Raw genomic sequence first — 18,363 nt, forward strand, 5'->3', positions numbered from 1 at the left:
AATAAATATGGATCACAATGCTAATTTTGACACTGGAGAAGTTGAAAATTTGTATTCATATTCATATGATATACCTTACAATTATGAGCCTGCTAAGTGTCCAAGAGACCTGGAGCAGCTGAGAATCAGGAGAAGTAACGGCCTTCGGAGAGAAATTGAGTTGTGGTGTGAGGAGAACCAGTGGAGAACTGGACAGGGGTGTCTTAGTGAGTGACTGGCATTAGCTTAGAGAGATGAAAAGACGCTTCCCTGCCAAACTTTTAGTTTGATAGGAGCTTGTGTGGGAAATGCCAGCACGTGGCCTCAGCTGTGGAGAGTATGTGCTGCAAGGAGGTGGATGCAGGGCTGCAAATTCATATTTCAAAATTTCCAAAAGTTACCAAACACCACTCCCCATTTATTTCAGTGAAAAACGGGGCAAGACATATTTGCTTCCAGTTGCCTTGTTCACTCTGCACATAGTTCAATATTTAACCTGCACCTTCACAGTGCTGTCGCTCAAAACCTTAGCATGGTCTTTTAAGGGCTTGTTTCCTAGTGTAGTCACTCATGTTTAAGTTATGTGTTTATGGCTCAGTTAGAAGCTGCTTGGTGCATTGGATAAAAGTGAAAGAAATGTTAATATCTAATATTATTTCCGTGTGTATTTGGCTGGTTACTTCCTTATTGCTTGGTGTTAAGGTCACATAGTCAGAGTTTAGATCAGATCAGTCTTGGTGGCTTTGATGATGTCATTATGATTCCCATAACAGGCTGTCCTGCCAAACACACACACACACACACACACACACACACACACACACACACACACACACACACACACACTCACTCATTCGCAGATATTAGGATGCCCTCCAACAGCTCAGGTCACTCCAGATTGCATCAAAGGCCCTTTAGCGTTGACATTATCACTGTATATTTGAATAAACCGTGCTTGTGTTATTGTATAGGGTCACTGTGTGTGTGTGTGTGTGTGTGTGTGTGTGTGTGTGTGTGTGTGTGTGTGTGTGTGTGTGTGTGTGTGTGTGTGTGTGTGTGTGTGTGTGTGTGTGTGTGTGTGTGTTTTGGGTTTTTTTGGGTTTTTTCTGTTTTCTGCCTGCATATCTATCTGTCCTGTCCTGTCTGTTTACCTGTATGTCCTTTCCTTAAGGTATACCTCTCTGTCAGATTGATGTCTCTCCTCTCAATGTTTTAGGTCACTCAGTGTTGTTTGTCATGGCCATCTGAAGATGACTGTAGGAGGAGGAAGGAAAATAACTCGAAGTGGAAAAAGTGTATACGTGTATGGCAAATGGCTGCTGAATATACCCTTTGTTGTTCTCTCTGCACACAACCATTTATACAATCACTTCAGTTTTTCTTTGAGTTTTATGAGTGCCTAAGACACAAGATAAATAGAGAATGACCTGCGATATCATGCTTAAAAGTTAACTTTAGAATTTGATATTTATATCTGAGAAAATGGAGACACCTTCTCCTCTCTTTTACCACATTGTTTTCCTTTTTATCACGTCTTATCGCCCCTACATTTTCACTCTTTTTCACTATGTCTGTCTGTAGTCAACTTTCTTTCCTCTCTCTCCCCTTACCATTTTCTCCCTATTTACCTTTGTTTTTCTTCACTCTCTATGTATGACCTCCTCGTTTCACTGTCAGTCCTCCTCCTGAACCTTTGTGTTCCTCTTCCCCCCTTGTCTTTCCCTTGCGTCTCTTTCTGCTTCCAACCCAGTCTCTCAGGTCCATTTCTTTTTTTATCTTCTCTTATTTTCATTGTTCATAGCGCCTTTCTTTCTTTATTGCCCACCCCTGTCTTTGCAAGCACTGATATCCAACCCCATTTTCTTCCAGTCCTCCTCTAGTTTCCCCTCCCCATTCACCCTTTTCCTGACTTCCTTTGACGTTGGTGGGGATCCACTCAGCTGACAAAAGGAGAGGCGATGACATCATAGCAGACATGTTACACCAGCATCTGCTCTGGTCTAAAAATACACACCACAGGGCACACACAGTCAGTCGCAGCTGCACTCAGCATTTGTTTCCACCTCCACGCTCTACTGAGATGGCCCAGCTTTTACACAACTGGGGCTTGTGGGCACTCTGGGTTATATGCTGCTGGCCCACAACTGAGCAGCCTTGATGTGTTTAGATAAAGACTCTAGGTGGATAAGGGTGTAGGGTGGAGGTTTGCTGGTATGAACACAGAGGAATGTTGGTATATTTATTAGATTAACATCCAACCTGTCATTTACTGTATGAATTAATTAAACATTTGATCCATGTATATGTTATCTATATGTTTTACCTCAGACAAATGGGTATCACTAAATTGAAATTTGTTTTAAAAATCATTTACTTTAATCATGTGAAAGAGTTTCTGGTATTATAATCAAACTACCCTACTTTATGTGAAGGATAATATAGAATTGAGGTTACCTGCTGATAACGCCTGCGTCCCAGTCGGGACGGTTAACTTTACCGCTGATGAGCACAACTCTCCGGTGGGAAGCATGGGCGGAAGCCCAGTGAGTAAGCTAACTATGAAGCTGACTAATGCTCTGTTTGCACCATAGCCATTAGCGCTGTTGGCGATCCCCGTTTTCTCCACCCTCTCTCTCCCTATGTGATCCGCTGATTAGCGGTACACATCAAAAACGATTTTATTGATTTAAAGTGGTCCTCCAGAGTCTTTGATAAGTTCTCCATCCATGGCAACGAGGTCCGTTATACAGAAATAACATACTGTACAATGCCATGATTGACCAATCAGAATCAAGTATTAAACAATGTTGTGTAATAAAGCTGGAAAACTTCACTGTAGCTGAGGATGACCTGCCACAACCAAGTAGCTTAATTAGCTTAGTTGCGTAGAAGCATAACATGGAGAGATAGACTCATTAACATTACACACTTCAAATAGCCTAATACTGGTGTGGCATTTAAATAATTTAAAAGTGATGAGCATAATAGAAACATTGTAAAAAATCTAACAGTGATCTTTAGAGTTGTTTAATTCAATAATCTTTTATCATTACAACATTGTCTTCAATGTTGTCACATTCTTCTTTTTTATGTGTTGTATGAATACGGCTTGTTTACTATTGGATGACAGCTGGTTCAAGTTTTCAGACTTACTTAAGAAATTCTGGACAGTCATAGCAACACATGCTCTCCCCCCAGTAATCACTGTCTTAGAGCAAGGCACTGTACCTGCAGCTCCTCTGGTCCTCAACAGTGGAGGGTTGTGTGAGTGCTCAGTTGCTCCCTAGTGCTGAGTGGGTGTTGGAGTGTAACCCTCGCTGACCCTGCATTTACTCCCCGAGGCCATCACTGTTAATAAGAATGTGTTCTTAGTGAAGTTGCTGGGCTGAAAAATTTGTCTTTTTTTTTTTATCTGCACTGATTTTTTGCTCATATGTATGCATAACAAAACTCTGTCCTTTTTCTTCCGCTCTGATATCTAGGCTATATCTGCTACTTTTATGGTAATTGATTAGTGCCATTTCACTGTGTTTAAAAAAAAATTGAAAGTATTTAAGTGTTTACCTGAAAAAACTGAAAAAAAGATGGCTTCTTCAAGGCTACCAGAGAATGACACTAATCTAACATTTTTATTTCTGAAAGTCAGACATAGCATCCACCCCCTAAATGTTTCCAGTCTAGCATCAATTCTATATTAATTTTACTGGTGTGATTGAATTGTTCTGCTCACATCTCAGAAATGTGTCTCTGTGTTTAAACAAAAAAAAAAAGTAATGTATGCTTCTATTCTGTCTCCTGTTTGTGCTTGCATGTGTGTGTGTCTTTTGTTTTTCGGTTGCTGGTGTTGGTATGTAACTAGGGAAGTGGAGCAGGCCTTGGAGATCATCTCCCAGCCAGTGGAGGATGAGAACCAGTACTTGGCTCCTCCAGTGCAGCTGGTGAGTTTTGGCTACAGAGATCTGCCCCTTGCAGCTCTTGACCTCTCGCTGGCTGGCTCTCAGCTCCTCTCCAACGCAGATGAAGATGAAAACAGAGAAGGGTGAGTGAAGCTACTGTTGTAAGCATTGTTCCATATGATAGATACATTTGGTTTATTTGTTTTTAATATGAGTCTGTGGCAAGTGTGAGTGACAGACGTGATCATTTTTTGGTTTCAAACTGCTATTTGGGTTAATTCACAGTGACAACAATTTGCTTCTGTGAACAGTTTGGCAACAGCGAGGTGTGAGTGACACACTGGTGGTAGTGTTTTCTACTGTAGGGGACTTTTTTTTAAAATCAGTTGGAAGTGGCACAAACACATGGTCTGTGTATTTATCATACCTTAAGCTTATCATGTTATGTTTTTTAGAAAAATTGACCTGGTTCTGGAAACTGGTTGGATTTTTACCTATATAGCACCCCTTCACTTATCTCTGCTGGCTTCAGATGATCCACCATTTTCTCTTTCTTATGTTATTACTGATTTCACATCAAAGTGTAGACAAACTACTAAAAATGTCTTCTATAAGAGCTTCCAATCAGCTTCAAATCCTTCTCCATCAGCAAATGAATAGCTAGCCTGCCTTTTAAAACAACCTCTTGTCAATGCACATCATAAAGTTGGTGCACATGCCAGTGATATTACCATATCAGAATACCCTTCTCTACAAAAAAAATGAATGATGTGATTTAAACAAATATCGTGAAGTGGGATGATTGGCAGAGTTTGTGTTTTTCAGTCAGTTTCTCAGTCAACCTGTTACAAACCATAACAGATGTGAGTGAAGAATTGTTTCTTGTTTGTATGCATTTTGTTTGCAGCAGTCATTTCTTTTCTGCTCTTGATACTAGCAGCCGCCAGTTTTTTTTTTCCCTTTTTACATATGTTACAGTTAAATTCTAGAGAGAGAGAGAGAGAGAGAGAGAGAGATCCGCTCAAATTAACCTTACCATTTTGTTTGTATATTTCAAAAAAAGTATAAAATAGAGTTAAAGTAAGAGAGTATTGTGACATTACTCTTACGCCTGCATTCTGGCATGAATCTCAAAAAACCTTAGACAAGGTGAAATGCAAATTAATTTAAAATGCATAATAGCTGCAGCATCACCTGATTCAAAATGTCACACAAATGAAAATGTGTGTTGAATTTTGTGGAGAAATGGCATACACTTATGTCAAGGAGAGTTGTTAGCAGTAAGTACTTACATGCATAATGTGAAAAATGATTCAGAGTAAAAAAGGTTGCTGAACCAATTAGTATTCAGAGCTGGTCAGCTTCACCCTGAGGTGATTACATTGGCCAAAACATCAGACTTAAGAGCCAGTGACAGCAGTGGTAAGCCACTCAATCTTACTGGTCCTATCTAAACATACAGCTCTAGTGTCTTGAAGACCTGATTGATGCAAAGCAAACTTTACTGATCTTCCCATTGTCAGCAGTGTGATATTATATGGTGTATAGCAAATGTCTGCAATGAAAACATACTGAAGAAATATTGGCGATTTGCTGTGGTGTTGTGGTGTATTGCTGTGTAGCGATTTGGTGTCGTGTTGTGTGATTTGCAGTCCTGTTGCACTTCAGGGCCACCATAGCTTGGACACGAAATATTTTTAAGAGAAAGCCTGTGTTGCAAACTTGGGATTTGAAAGACATAGCACATTTTAGCTACGATTCCACATCCAGCTTATGCTACTGTAATTCAGTTTGTCAGACTGTTTATCAATAAAGCTAAACATATCTGAATATACTGACAAGAATAGACTGTCAACCTTTTGCTCAACATATTATCGTAGTTGCTATCTAGTGGTACAATATGGTATGTATGGTAGGATATTTTCACATTTAACAGACTTATACTTATTTATAGTTTTTACCCAAAAGCCCTTGTTTGTGCCTGCATGCACACACACAAACACACACACACACACACACACACACACACACACACACACGCACACGCACATGCCCCATCACATTTGCTTAAATGCCTTATACTGTATGTAGTATGCATGATTATCATCCATCATGTATTAAGTGTCCCTCCCCAAGTCCTTGACTTGCTGTCCCTGTTGCTCACTATTACGTCCATTAATCATTAAGTGACAACCTCTGGGTTGTCCAGCGTCCATAACTTAACTGAGATCAATTCATCATTTCAGACTAAATATCCCCCCTCCTCCCCCTGCCTGCTGACAATATGGGCCTTTATTGCAAGTGACATTTTGCAGCGCAGGAGCCGATAATATCACACTCTTAAGTCTTTTGTACAGTCTAACTATACATGCTGTCACGTTTAATTATTTTATTGGGTCTCACATGGGTGATCAAAAGCAGGCTGTTTAAGTTCCACTTCCAATTGTTTGATGTCATTAATGTAGTACTATGTATGAAGTCATTCATAACTTACACATTGCCACAGACTGTTCTTGACTGATTTGTAAGTGTGTTTTCTATTATTTGTATGTAACCAAGCATCATTACTTGACTCTCGCTTTTTGTTTTGACGATTCCGAGTTTTATTTTTCCTCTTACTGGAAATTCTGTATGGGTTTCTGATGTTAGCCTTCACTGCACCAAGAGCATATTGGACTCAAGGCTTACTCAATTAAGTTCTTTAAACTTCCAAAACAATAAAAATGAATTATATGGATAAAAAATGAGAAAATACCGTAATGCCATTTTAGTCAAAGGCACGTTAAATGTCTGACCTGCTGATCGTGGGCGTGGTCCTTTTCTTTTTCCGCTATAACACGATTGTGTGAAATGCTGGTACAGAGCATATGGATATGAGGTCACATCACAGCTGTCCTTTTGATTAGTCACAACATTAACAGATTTTTTTTCCCCTGTGCAAAACCTGCTCACTGTCCAGTCTTTCTATTCTGTCCAGCAACTCTGACTCAAACCTGGCTCTTAGCTCAAGCTCTCAATAGGATGCACATAAACACCATAAGCTGTAGTACAGGACCCAACACACACGCCAAATCCATACACACTACCTCATCCAAGTACTCCGTTTGACACCAAATCAGGTCTCACTCCATTGGTTCCCTTCAGTTAGCCAGTCATGGTCAGAAACAGATGGATTTCACAGACGCAACGTCAACAGTAGGCGGTGCCGACACTCACATTGTGCTTGTATCAGAGCCAGTACAGCCATTATGTGTCCTATTTCATATTAGGGTCAGTGATAGCATGTATTTCCATCCATATGCATAATGGATAGACGTGCGTATGTTTACTGTGATTGTCCTTGCTGTCTTGGGCTGGTGTTGTTAGGAAACATACAGTGATGAATTATGCATGCAGCATTTGCTATTGTAGGTCAACTTGTGAAATACCTGTAAGGCTGCTTAAGCTTAGAATTGGCCAATAACTGGGTCACGAGCCTGCTGTTGTTGAGTAATCACAAAACGAGACTACCAATATGTTCAAATGAGCTTGGGTCCGGGGGCAAGAGACTTAAGTTCTTCCTTCTGGTCCCGAGGCTGAAAAACTGAAAGCTCTAACAACAGATTTACCAGCCAATGCGGTGAAGGTTATTTTACCAGGGAGCCCTATTTACTGAAACTGTGCTTAGTGCGACGGGGTCACTATTTCATATTCAAGTCATTAGTGCAAAATGTCTGCCTGTAAAAATGCTGCCAGTGGGAGTTGTAAAAGTCATCATTCTTTCGTTTAGTTCCAGTAATATGTGTGTTACATCTCCATGATTCCTTAAAACGCTATACTAATCCCTCGCATTAATCATCTATACTGTATATCTTGCTTTGTGATAATAGAGGTGAAATATTAAGTTGTTTATGGGTCTTGCATCACATCAGGTGTTTTTGCCAACCTGTGAGATTTTTAGACAGAATACAGGGAAGCAGTGAGAATCAGCACTGAAAAACTGAGGACGTGTGAAGAAAAGAGACCTCCTCTGACATTAGGGCCACGTCATTAGAATCAGTGAGATGTAGCAAGAGTGCGTCTCACTGAATGTGTCAGTCAGCCTGACGCCCTCCAGGACCCAATTCTATTTTATTCTGTGGATTTCAGCACCGCTGGGCTTTTGGTCATTACGCCCGTGCCTCCGTCTCCTCATTAACGTATCGATCTACCTCTCAAACAGACAGCGGCCATTAGCCTCCTTAAATGACATTCACAAGCACCACGCCTGTGCACCATCATCATGTTTAACGCCGGTCTCCTGCGGCAGTGCACGGCTTTCTTAAATCAGCACTTTGACATTTGGTACCTGTGATTTGACTTTGTTGGGTCATAATAGTATGTGAGCATCACCAGGCCCATTTCTGTGTTTGCTTTCAGAATGCAGATAGAAAAAAGCTAGAGTGCACCGATTGCTAAACTCACCTTAGGGAAATGGGCCAGAGGAAATTAACCTTATGGGCGTGTGGAATGATGAAGTGAAGTTTAAGGAATGCAAGACAGCAGCAGTGGGACAGCAATCCACAGACATCAAAATGAAAATACATGTGGGAGAAAAATCTGTTAGCTGCTCCACTGACTGTACCTGGGAAAGTGGATTGCCCCACCACCATCGCCACACCTCAACCCCACTCCTTCCAGCCTGCATTAGCTGGCTCATTGGCTTCCTGAGATAGTGAAGGAGTGTCATGAAGAAAGCTGTGCATGGGAAATGTTAAGGAATGCTCTGTAGTGATGTTTGGCAAAAAGAGAGCGCACGCTCCTGAAAGTGAAAATGTCACAACCACGGTAGAGGTGTTTCATCAACATGGGGATGGCTCATTGGGTGAGGTGTGGAAGTTATTCTCTCTGGCAGTTTGGGAATGTCTCAGTGTCAGCAAAACTTTTCTCATCTACTCATTCCAGAAAGAAAGTGGGTGTAAATGAAAAATATGCAAACTAAACAGATATATCTTCTGTTGTGCTGTGTTAAAGGAACACGCCGACTTACTGGGAATTTAGCTTATTCACCGTAACCCCCAGAGTTAGACAAATCGATACATACCCTTCTCATCTCCGTGTGTGCTGTAATGCTGTCTGACGGCTCCAGCGGCATCAGGCCATCACAGAACATGCAGGTGAATGGTTCCAGCAATCCTACTGCTCCGAATAAGTGACAAAATAACACCGTGTTCCTTTTTACATGTTGTGATTTATAGAGTCACAGCGTGTACAAAAACCAAAGTAACACAGCCGTCTTCTAACTGTAAACAAACCGGGAACTATATTCTCAAGCGGAAGAATATAGTACTTGGGCGGAGTGATATGCTCGCAGCAAGCCTGTCTGAGAATATAGTTCCCGGTTTGTTTACTGTTAGAAGATGGCTGTGTCTCATGTTACGTTGTTTTTTGTACACGCTGTGACTATACAAATCACAACATGTAAATAGGAACATGTTGGCATTATTTTGTCACTTTTGTCACAATTTGGAGCAGTAGGCTAGTTGGAACCAGTTACCTCCAGGATCTGTGCTGGGCTAAGCTAATGCTGGAACCGTCAGGCTGCGTTACAGCACGCACGGAGATGAGAAGGGTATGTATTGACTTGTCTTACTCTGGGGGTTACGGTGAATAAGCTAAATTCCCAATAAGTCGGCGTGTTCCTTTAAATGTTTACATCCAAAGGAATGCACCAGCGTGTAGCGTATTTCAAAGTTATTGAACTAAAAACTACTGAAAATGAAACCACAGGAAGAAAAAAATATCACACATTTACATGTTGGGAGTAAGAGACAATCGGCAGGCTGTATTGTTTCTCACAGGTTTATAGATGAGATTACATTACATGTCATTTAGCTGACGCTTTTATCCAAAGCGACTTACAATTGCTACATATGTCAGAGGCTTCACGCCTCTGGAGCAACTATGGGTTAAGTGTCTTGCTCTAGGAAAACATTGGTTGATGTATCAGTGGGAATTGAACCCAGATCTCCCACACTAAAGGCATCTGTCATATCCACTGCACCATCACCACCCATGGTGAATGAACACAGCTTTGTGTTATTATTACTGTATGGTTGCAGCGTGTTTTATTTTAGAAAGCAAGCAGAGGGGATTAATCAAGAGAAAAGGCTCCTGTGTCAAGCTGTCACTGTGTGATGAAGCACCTACTGTCAGCCATGTTTGCATATCATAGCCTGTAGCATTGTGAAGGTGGAGCTGACCTTACTGCTATCTCTCGTATAGTGTGCTGCCCTCACTTCACATGATGGCAAAGCAGTCACTGACACACAAACCCTCCTTTATCACACATATTTGTGCATGCATGAACAGAAACACTGCACATAGAGTATTTATACACGGAGGAGAGAGGGGGGGAACAATGCCAGGCCTGAAAAGCTTTCTCACTGCACTACATAGTGGTTGTTAATCTAATCCTCTGTAATCATGGTTCACTTCATATTCCAGTTTATACTGCGCTGTCACATCTCATTAGGAACAATAGTGTTTCTTCATTGATGCTTCTGCACATTTAGATTCTTCTTTCTCTCTCTTTTGCCACCTTTCTACAAATTTCTATATTCCTCATGTTTTTTTCTCTTGCTTCTCATCCTATTCCCTGCATTTCTTAATCTTTTCTTTTTACACTCACTGTCTCATCTTTTTACATCCTTTTCTGTCCTTGATTTCACACAAAGTATGCCTTCCCATACTGAATACCAATCTGCGCTGTAACTAAACTAAATGCCAAGAAGCAGCCATTATCACTGTACATCATACTGCACACACTTGTCAGCACATCACACTGACCATCACTACCAGCGGCACCTTAAGGAGCCTTCAGGAGCCTCTCAGTTCACAGTCCTCTGGTGAGGGCTGAAGGTTGAAGATTTCCAGCACCCGTTTACAGTATTGTTGCCTAACACAGTGTTCCTATCAGTAGAGACGTGGGCGACATTGTGGGAGGTGGTTTTTCTAGCTAGCATCAGGGGGCAGTTGCAGTGTTAGCAGTTTTGGCATCATGGTAAGTGGAGTGTAGTTATTAATAGAGTTGGGCCCATCCATCTTCCTGTCTAGGAAAAATGCTGGGAGGACCAAGGTGGCGTGGGCTTGTGTTCAGCACTTTCATGGCCGCCCACTCTCCTCCAAGCTGCTTTTGTTTGTTTGCTCACTTTTTTAGGTTGAAGGGTTCTTTTGGTGCATTTCTGCTTGTATCTGTGTAGGCTGCTGCTTGTGTGTGACTTTGTCGGGGGAAAAATGCAGAGTGTAACAAAGAATGTCAAGGAGGGAGATTTGAAGGGCCTGGACCTCATCTGTGTCTTGCATCTATGGTTTAAACTGGCAGTTAAATATTCACTGGTGACCAATCAATCACTCTATCTAAAGCCAATACCATGTAAAATAATACTTTTCAGCAAGGCACCTGAAACGCCACAATTTTCTGCAATACCTGCTCAGTGGCTAGAAATATATTGCTGCCAATGTGGTATGATACACACCTAAAAAGGTATAGAGAAGGTCACAGTGTAGAGCATGATGTATGCCAATCTGATAAGGGGAACTACCTGGGCTTATTGTTGACTGAGAAAAAGGGATAACACCTGTCACCTGGATAAAAGCCTGCAGTGTAGAACTATCTTAAGATTTAAGCTCACCAGATCACCCCAACCCTCCCCCAATTTTGTTTCAAGTGCACACCTGAGCAGTGGAATGATGTCACCTCCCATCCCGGTGATGGGTGTGTGGCTGCCAGACGCAGAGACAGAAGCATATGTTGCTGATACGGCTGTTCCAAATGTGCAAGGAGTCCAGGGTTAGGTACCAACACCAGATGGTTCATCTAAATCTGTAGTGAGCAAGGGGGGGAAAGAGGAAAAACAAGTGCTCCTACCCTCTGCCACCCACCAGCTTAAGGCTATACTGGCCCGTTTGCAAGTTTCCCCCTATCCCTTTAACACTGTATCTCTATCAGTAAGTAAAACCAAAACAGATTTGTGCAACCATCTACTGTTGGTCCCTTTACTGCTCTTTTACTTTAAATGCTGCAACTTTGTAAAAGGAGGGGGAAAAAAGTCAAATGTTAAAGTTTTGCTTTTTGAAATAATGCAATCTCTGAAGGCTCTCACCTGGTCGAGCCAATTTGGTCTGATTTAATTAGAGAGCACAGGAAGTTGTCTGAGACAGCAACCGGGGAGTGACCGGCCTCCCTGTTATCTCCCAGGCTTCTTAATTCCTCTGCCACAGGGATGGCTGCCGGCCTGTACGCAGAGCATAAGTCACTCGGTGGAGTTCTTTACTTCATTGTAAGATGGTACATTACAGGTAGTCATAAGCTGTACATATTGGTAGTAGTTGTTGAAATAAACCCAAATAAATTATACATTAACATCACAGCGCTTATATCTAACGTTACTATTATCTCTTATCAAGGAGTAAGTTATTAATCACTTATTATCGACTACTGAAATTACATGTACAATTATCATACTGTGTAAGTGAAAATATGCATCCTCTCCAGTACAATGATAAACAATGATTTAAAAAAAGAAAAACTATCACACATTAGCTACAAACATGAAGGATGTAGCATGTATAATTAGCATTACTTTAGCAACAAGTAAAGCTTTCTGTCCATCAGGAAATGCCGTAAATCACAGTCGAAGCAGAGCAGCTGGAGTACATCAGAGCCAGAAAAATAATAAAAGTGAAAGTGAAATAATAAAACCAGAAAACGTTTTCTACATAAAATATATGAATACAGATACAGTTTCACCAAAATCAGTGGTAGTGCCGTAAAGCGTTGCACACTTCACCTGGGAGGTCGTTCCTGCTCGCCAAAGTTATTAAGTGCGAGAACTGGTGTGCAGTGGGAATGACAGCAGGCATCATTCTCAGTCGGTGTAGCATCAAAATGATTTTGAAGCTGTTTTTTAAAGGTGAAATAGGTACGCAATGTTGCTTCAAGTTTCACCATTATTAATTGCTCTGTACATTAGCCATTATGTACAATATGTAGACAAATATATGGTAGTTATATGCCCAAATCAACAACAAAAAAATAAGTATTAAAGTTAATATTCACAGACATGAGAAGTGTGACATTGCTTTTCTTACTAATAAGGGAGAGGGATCGAGTGCCGGAGCAAAAACCTATTAGCGAAGACCAGCTTGATTAAGTTGCAAGTAGATCTGTTTTTCTTCCTCCTCTTATTTATGGCGCTCAAAGTTAAGCTAAAATGATAATAACAATAATTATAATCCACCGACATGGTTTACACCTTGTTATTAAACAGACCATGTTAATTTAGCTCTGTTCACTTAAAGGTGCAGTAGGTAAGACTTATAAAACTAACTTTCTGTCATATTTGATGAAACTAACCCTATGTTCGGGTAGATGGGTAGATTTACCAATCAGGGCTAGGGGGGGTGTCTAACTGCGTGTCAATCAGTGCTCATGCATTCATTCTCCCTTGTGGTGGAGTGACTTAGGAGACCGTTTTGGGCTTTAGCAGAAAGGGGGGGAGGGACTGAGAAGTTGTCGATGTTCAGATTTTTTGGCTAAGTCCTGTATTTTCGCAATCCTACCTACAGCACCTTTAAAGGTATTTGAACCTCTGGTTTTGAAAGCACCATGCCTCATTAGTCTATATCGTTCACTAAGTCAAAATACTGTTTTGTTTTGTTTGCTGCATCTTAAATGAGCTTCACAATGGCTTCTCTTTCCAATCAATTCACTTCTGTCACTTCATCTGAGATCTATAAAGATAGATATAGAACATCTCTATCTATGTCTATAACTAACTGCAGTCTATAGTAACAATTTACCGATCTAGGGTGCCTCTGATTGGCTGCACACATGAATGCACACATATGGTATACATGCACAGAATACAGAATACACCCATGCGTGCACTCACACACAAACACACACACTGACCTTCCTGTCCCCTTGTAACATACAAATGAGTCTTTCCCCAGCGTTCCCACAGGGCTGCGAGGAAAAGCTGAACACCAGTTACCCTTGTTCATTGTGTTGTACACATGAGGAACTTCTCACAGTAAACCCAAGCCTCTAGCTGCAGGTGAAAAATATAATCTAAATCATGTTTCTTCCAGTATGTATGTAAATTCTGTATATATACAGTATATATATATATACACTACCGGTCAAAAGTTTGGGGTCACTTAGAAATTTCCATTCCAGACAGAATACCAGTAGAGATCAGTTGCATTGTTTTTTTTAATCAGGGCAGCAGTTTTCAGATTACATTATGTGCTTACATAATTGCAAAATGGTTCTCGACTGTTGTAGACAGAAGTGGCTGAAGAAATGCTTGAAATTCCATGCTTTTTGGTCTAAACGTCATACCCAAATTAAAAGTGGTACAGCTCCCATATACTTTGACACTTAGGGGTGTGCCTGATATCATTGGAAAGGAAACACTCAAGTTGTGTCAGGGTGATTCTAGGCCTTACTGACACAGAGTTACAAAGGCTAGAATGGAGATTTTTTATTTCTGTCCAAGTTATAAATCTGTAAAATTATTAAAATACACTGCTGTAAACACATCTGACAGGTGACAGACAACACAGCATTAGCCACGTCTCAGCTTACTACAGAAAAAAATTCAGAAGCTAAAAGACTCAAAAATGGATTTTATATGAATTCTTTTCTACAAATATGTCTGTGCATTTTTTATTTCTATTTGAAAAGTGCAAATAAAAAAGCCAAAAAACTACAAAATACAACACTTCTCAAATACACAAACAAACCCACATCAATCACCTTTCCAATGATATCAGGCACACCCCTGAGTGTCAAAGTATATGGGAGCTATACCACTTTTAATTTGGGTATGACGTTTAGACCAAAAAGCATGAATTTCAAGTGTTTCTTCAGCCACTTCTTTCTACAACAGTCGAGAACTCTTTTGCAATTATGTAAGCAAATAATGTAATCTGAAAACTGCTGCCCTGGTAAAAAAAAACAATACAACTGATCTCAGCAGGTATTGTGTCTGGAATGGAGTGGAATGGAAATTTCTAAGTGACCCCAAACTTTTGACCGGTAGTGTATATATATATATATATTTATTAGAGTTTTGTTTGTCTTTCTGGTCTTTTGCATCTCTTTCTGGTCATTTGATTGACTTTCTAAAAAGAAATTTTAACAGTCAACAGAAAACAAATGAACAATTTAAAAAAATAATGTGCTTGACCGACAATACTGTTGATGTAAGAAGGTGAATACTAAATTAATAATCCACTAGTCATATTTCTTTTTAGCTTTAGCCGGAGTAAAAGTTTTAAAAAAACAAAAGCTGCTCCATCTCTGAGCAAAAGTCAGTAACTCAGAGATTTATATCTTGACTCCAGGGTCAGTCTTTTATTCCTTTGGTTCTGTTTTCACTTAAAGTGCTGCAGGAGTGTTGGTGCTTGCCTCTGATGTGTTGTGATCAGTGGTGCATAGGCATTGGTAATGGGGAACCTCTCCAATGTAAAATTAATTACCTGCAATCTGACAGCATCGAGGAAACTCAGCATGTATTTTATGCTTAGTTGGTACTCCCCCATTTCCACACTTGCTTTAGCATGAACTGAAGCATTGTGTACGTGTGTGTTTGTGAGTATGTGCATTGGTTGTTGAAATGTGTAGCCTGCTGGAGACACATCGAGGAGGGTAGAATGCTGCCTGTCTGGTGTCTGCTTTGTTGGGTGAGACTGAATTTGACATCAGAAGACTGGGATTTTGCTTAACCCTCCTGTTGTCATCGGGTCAAATTTGACCCACTTTCAAAACATTTCTATAGTAGAAATTTGGTTTTCTTTCAACCAAAATGTAAAACAAAAATAAGATGGATGGTTTCATACAACGCTCTTCACAAGTAAAATAAATGATCAGTCCACTACTTATATTGAATTTGGGAGTTTTATTTAATTTTTATAACACTTGGAGAGAAAAAAATGATAAGAACGTTGAAAAAAGTGACAAAAATTACGGAAAAACCTTAAAAAAAAAACGTTGGAAAAGGTGCAGAAAAAAATCATCGGAAAAAGTGACCAAAAATGGAAACAAACGGACAGAAACATCTGGAAAAGTGACAAAAAACTTGGAAAGAAATGACAAAGACGTCAGGAAATGCTTGAAAAACATCTGGAAAAGTGAGAAAAATGTTTAACCCACAAAAACAAAAAGTTGCATGGTCCACGAGAAGACAACACAAGGGTTAAAGGACACTCTTAAATCCTTCCTTCAGAAAGAAGAGGGTCTTCTTGCATCTGCCCCTTCTCTTCTTTCCTGTTAAATAAAATTCCATGAGCACTGAAGTACTTCTTGACAGCATGTTGTTTGGCTGTATATAAAATGATTAGACATGGACCAACTCTGGGCCTTGTGCCTTGAAGCCGCTGATAGCAGCACTAGCTGTAGGAGGTTCTGGTTTGGCAATAGCACAAATAAACAAAGATGGTGTGTTTACTGCCAGTCAGTAAAAAAAAACTGAAACTGAAGGGCAATAATCTGTACCCACCTTCATTATGTCGTTTTTGTATTTTGTGATCGTACTACTCATGTATGCAGGAAATCATTTGTTTCTGTTTAGTAATTTAAGGAGTCTGTGAGGTCAACGGGAAGTGCAGTAAGCAAGCACAAGCTACATAACATATTTTCTTCTTACATATACAATACACTGATATATGCCCTGAGTATCCCTTGCTTTTCTGTTTCTGCTGATATGTGAGTTTTGTAACAAAACTTGATAAGTTGAGTTATGCAATGTAGCTTTAAATGCGTTAATTCTAACTGGGAATTCTGTTGATTGGTCCACCAGACTGAAATTCCTCAACAACTATTGCCATAATATCTTCTACACACAGTCATGGTTCCCAGAAGATAAAGGCTCATCAGCATCAGCCTTGTCTTTAGTGCTAATTATCATGCTCACAGAGCTGCTAGTGTGGCTGTAGACTCTTAGTCTTAACTAAACCTAAACCATTAAATGCTGAATTTAATGAACTTGAGTGAACACAATGCAATATCTTGCTTTAGCTCTCTCTCTCTCTCTCTCTCTCTCTCTCTCTCTCTCTCTCTCTCTCTCTCTCTCTCTCTCTCTCTCTCTCTCTCTTTCCCTCTGTGCTCTCAATAAGGGTGTAAATGAGTTTCCATCCACTGGGGTCACATTTCTTGCACAACACAACATAAAAAGTGTTGTGACGATATCACTGAACTTCTACATTCACAATCACACCTCTCATTCCAGGAATAGTTAGTCATCACCGATTTCAAAGCACCCTAGGTGATAAGCCAATAATAGAACCCAAAGAAAAAACTCACAAATAGTGGGTACAAATTATTTTCATATTTTCAAATTATTTATTACATGCAATTTATTACCCTTGGTTGATTGTCAGTTTGGAATGAATATGTTCTTTTGTGCCGAGAAAACAGAGCAATCAAATTATGCTTATTATAAATCATCAAAGGACTGCAGCAGCATAAGTTGTACGGTGTTCTTTCTCTCATTATTTGGATTTACAATATTATATATACAAATTTTGGCTGTTAAGCCCATGGATACTGGAAGTGGTTTTCAAACTTTTACAGGGTACAATTTTTTGTAAATGCTCTACACTGTTGAACCAAAGTGAAAGTACATGTACAGGTGTGGTTGAGTATTCAAACTAAAATAACAATTATTTCCATAACTTACACAGTGTGCAGGAGTAACCTTTACAAATTCTATGATATTATGATTATGATTATTATGATAAAGGTGCTGTGTTTGAATTTGCTGGCCAGCTGGGGCTTTTCTTTGTGAAGCTTACATGTTTTCCAGTATCTGTGTGGGTTTCATCCAGGTGCTTCTCTAAGATAAGGGAACTACAATTACTAGTACAACTAGCGTACATAAAAAATATAATTGTAGAAGATTTTTCATCTTAAATGTGCATATAATCTTCCAACATTTGACCCTTTCAGAGCCAAACAAGTACTGTATTGATCGTAATATTGTCAAGAAACTATGCACAGTGCATTATTTTCTTGAAGTTGCTAGTAAAACATGGACAAATTGGGAGTAGAAAAGTAAAAATATTTCCCAATGAGGACAACTTCAAATTGAACTTATACACACTATTTGAGTGAAAGGACTTATTCTTTATCATTGTCTATTGGACAAAGGGTGAATGAATGTTTAAGCAATATACTGTATAACCCCCTCCACTGCGGGGGAGTACTTTATCTGATGAGACCATCAGGTGCTGTGAGTCTGACAGTCCCAGTGTTGGGTGACTCACTCAACATGCTGGTATCGATTACTTTCCCTGATTTGATCTCCCTCCTCTGTTTCCCTGTCCAGCTCCACTCAATCTCACTGGCAGTGGGAAACGGTGACAGTTATATCAACCTGCTCAACACACACTGATGTAGAGAAAGAACGAGTGGACAGAGAAAGAGAGAAAACAGGAGAGCTAAAGACAGAAATGCGGAAAG

At 40.0% G+C, this 18,363-nt stretch overlaps 1 protein-coding gene across 1 annotated transcript in view; it reads left to right on the plus strand.

Annotated features, from left to right (window-relative positions):
- Window positions 1-287: 287 nt before the first annotated feature.
- LOC114553583 (transmembrane protein 266-like) overlaps window positions 288-18,363 on the plus strand; it is a 37,851-nt gene continuing 19,775 nt past the window's right edge. The window contains 2 exon segments of the mRNA XM_028574853.1: window positions 288-316; window positions 3,839-4,018. Coding sequence (XP_028430654.1) covers window positions 288-316; window positions 3,839-4,018 — 209 coding nt within the window.

The sequence above is a fragment of the Perca flavescens genome, chromosome 1 (assembly GCF_004354835.1).
Source record: "Perca flavescens isolate YP-PL-M2 chromosome 1, PFLA_1.0, whole genome shotgun sequence".
Classification (NCBI taxonomy): Eukaryota; Metazoa; Chordata; class Actinopteri; order Perciformes; family Percidae; genus Perca; species Perca flavescens.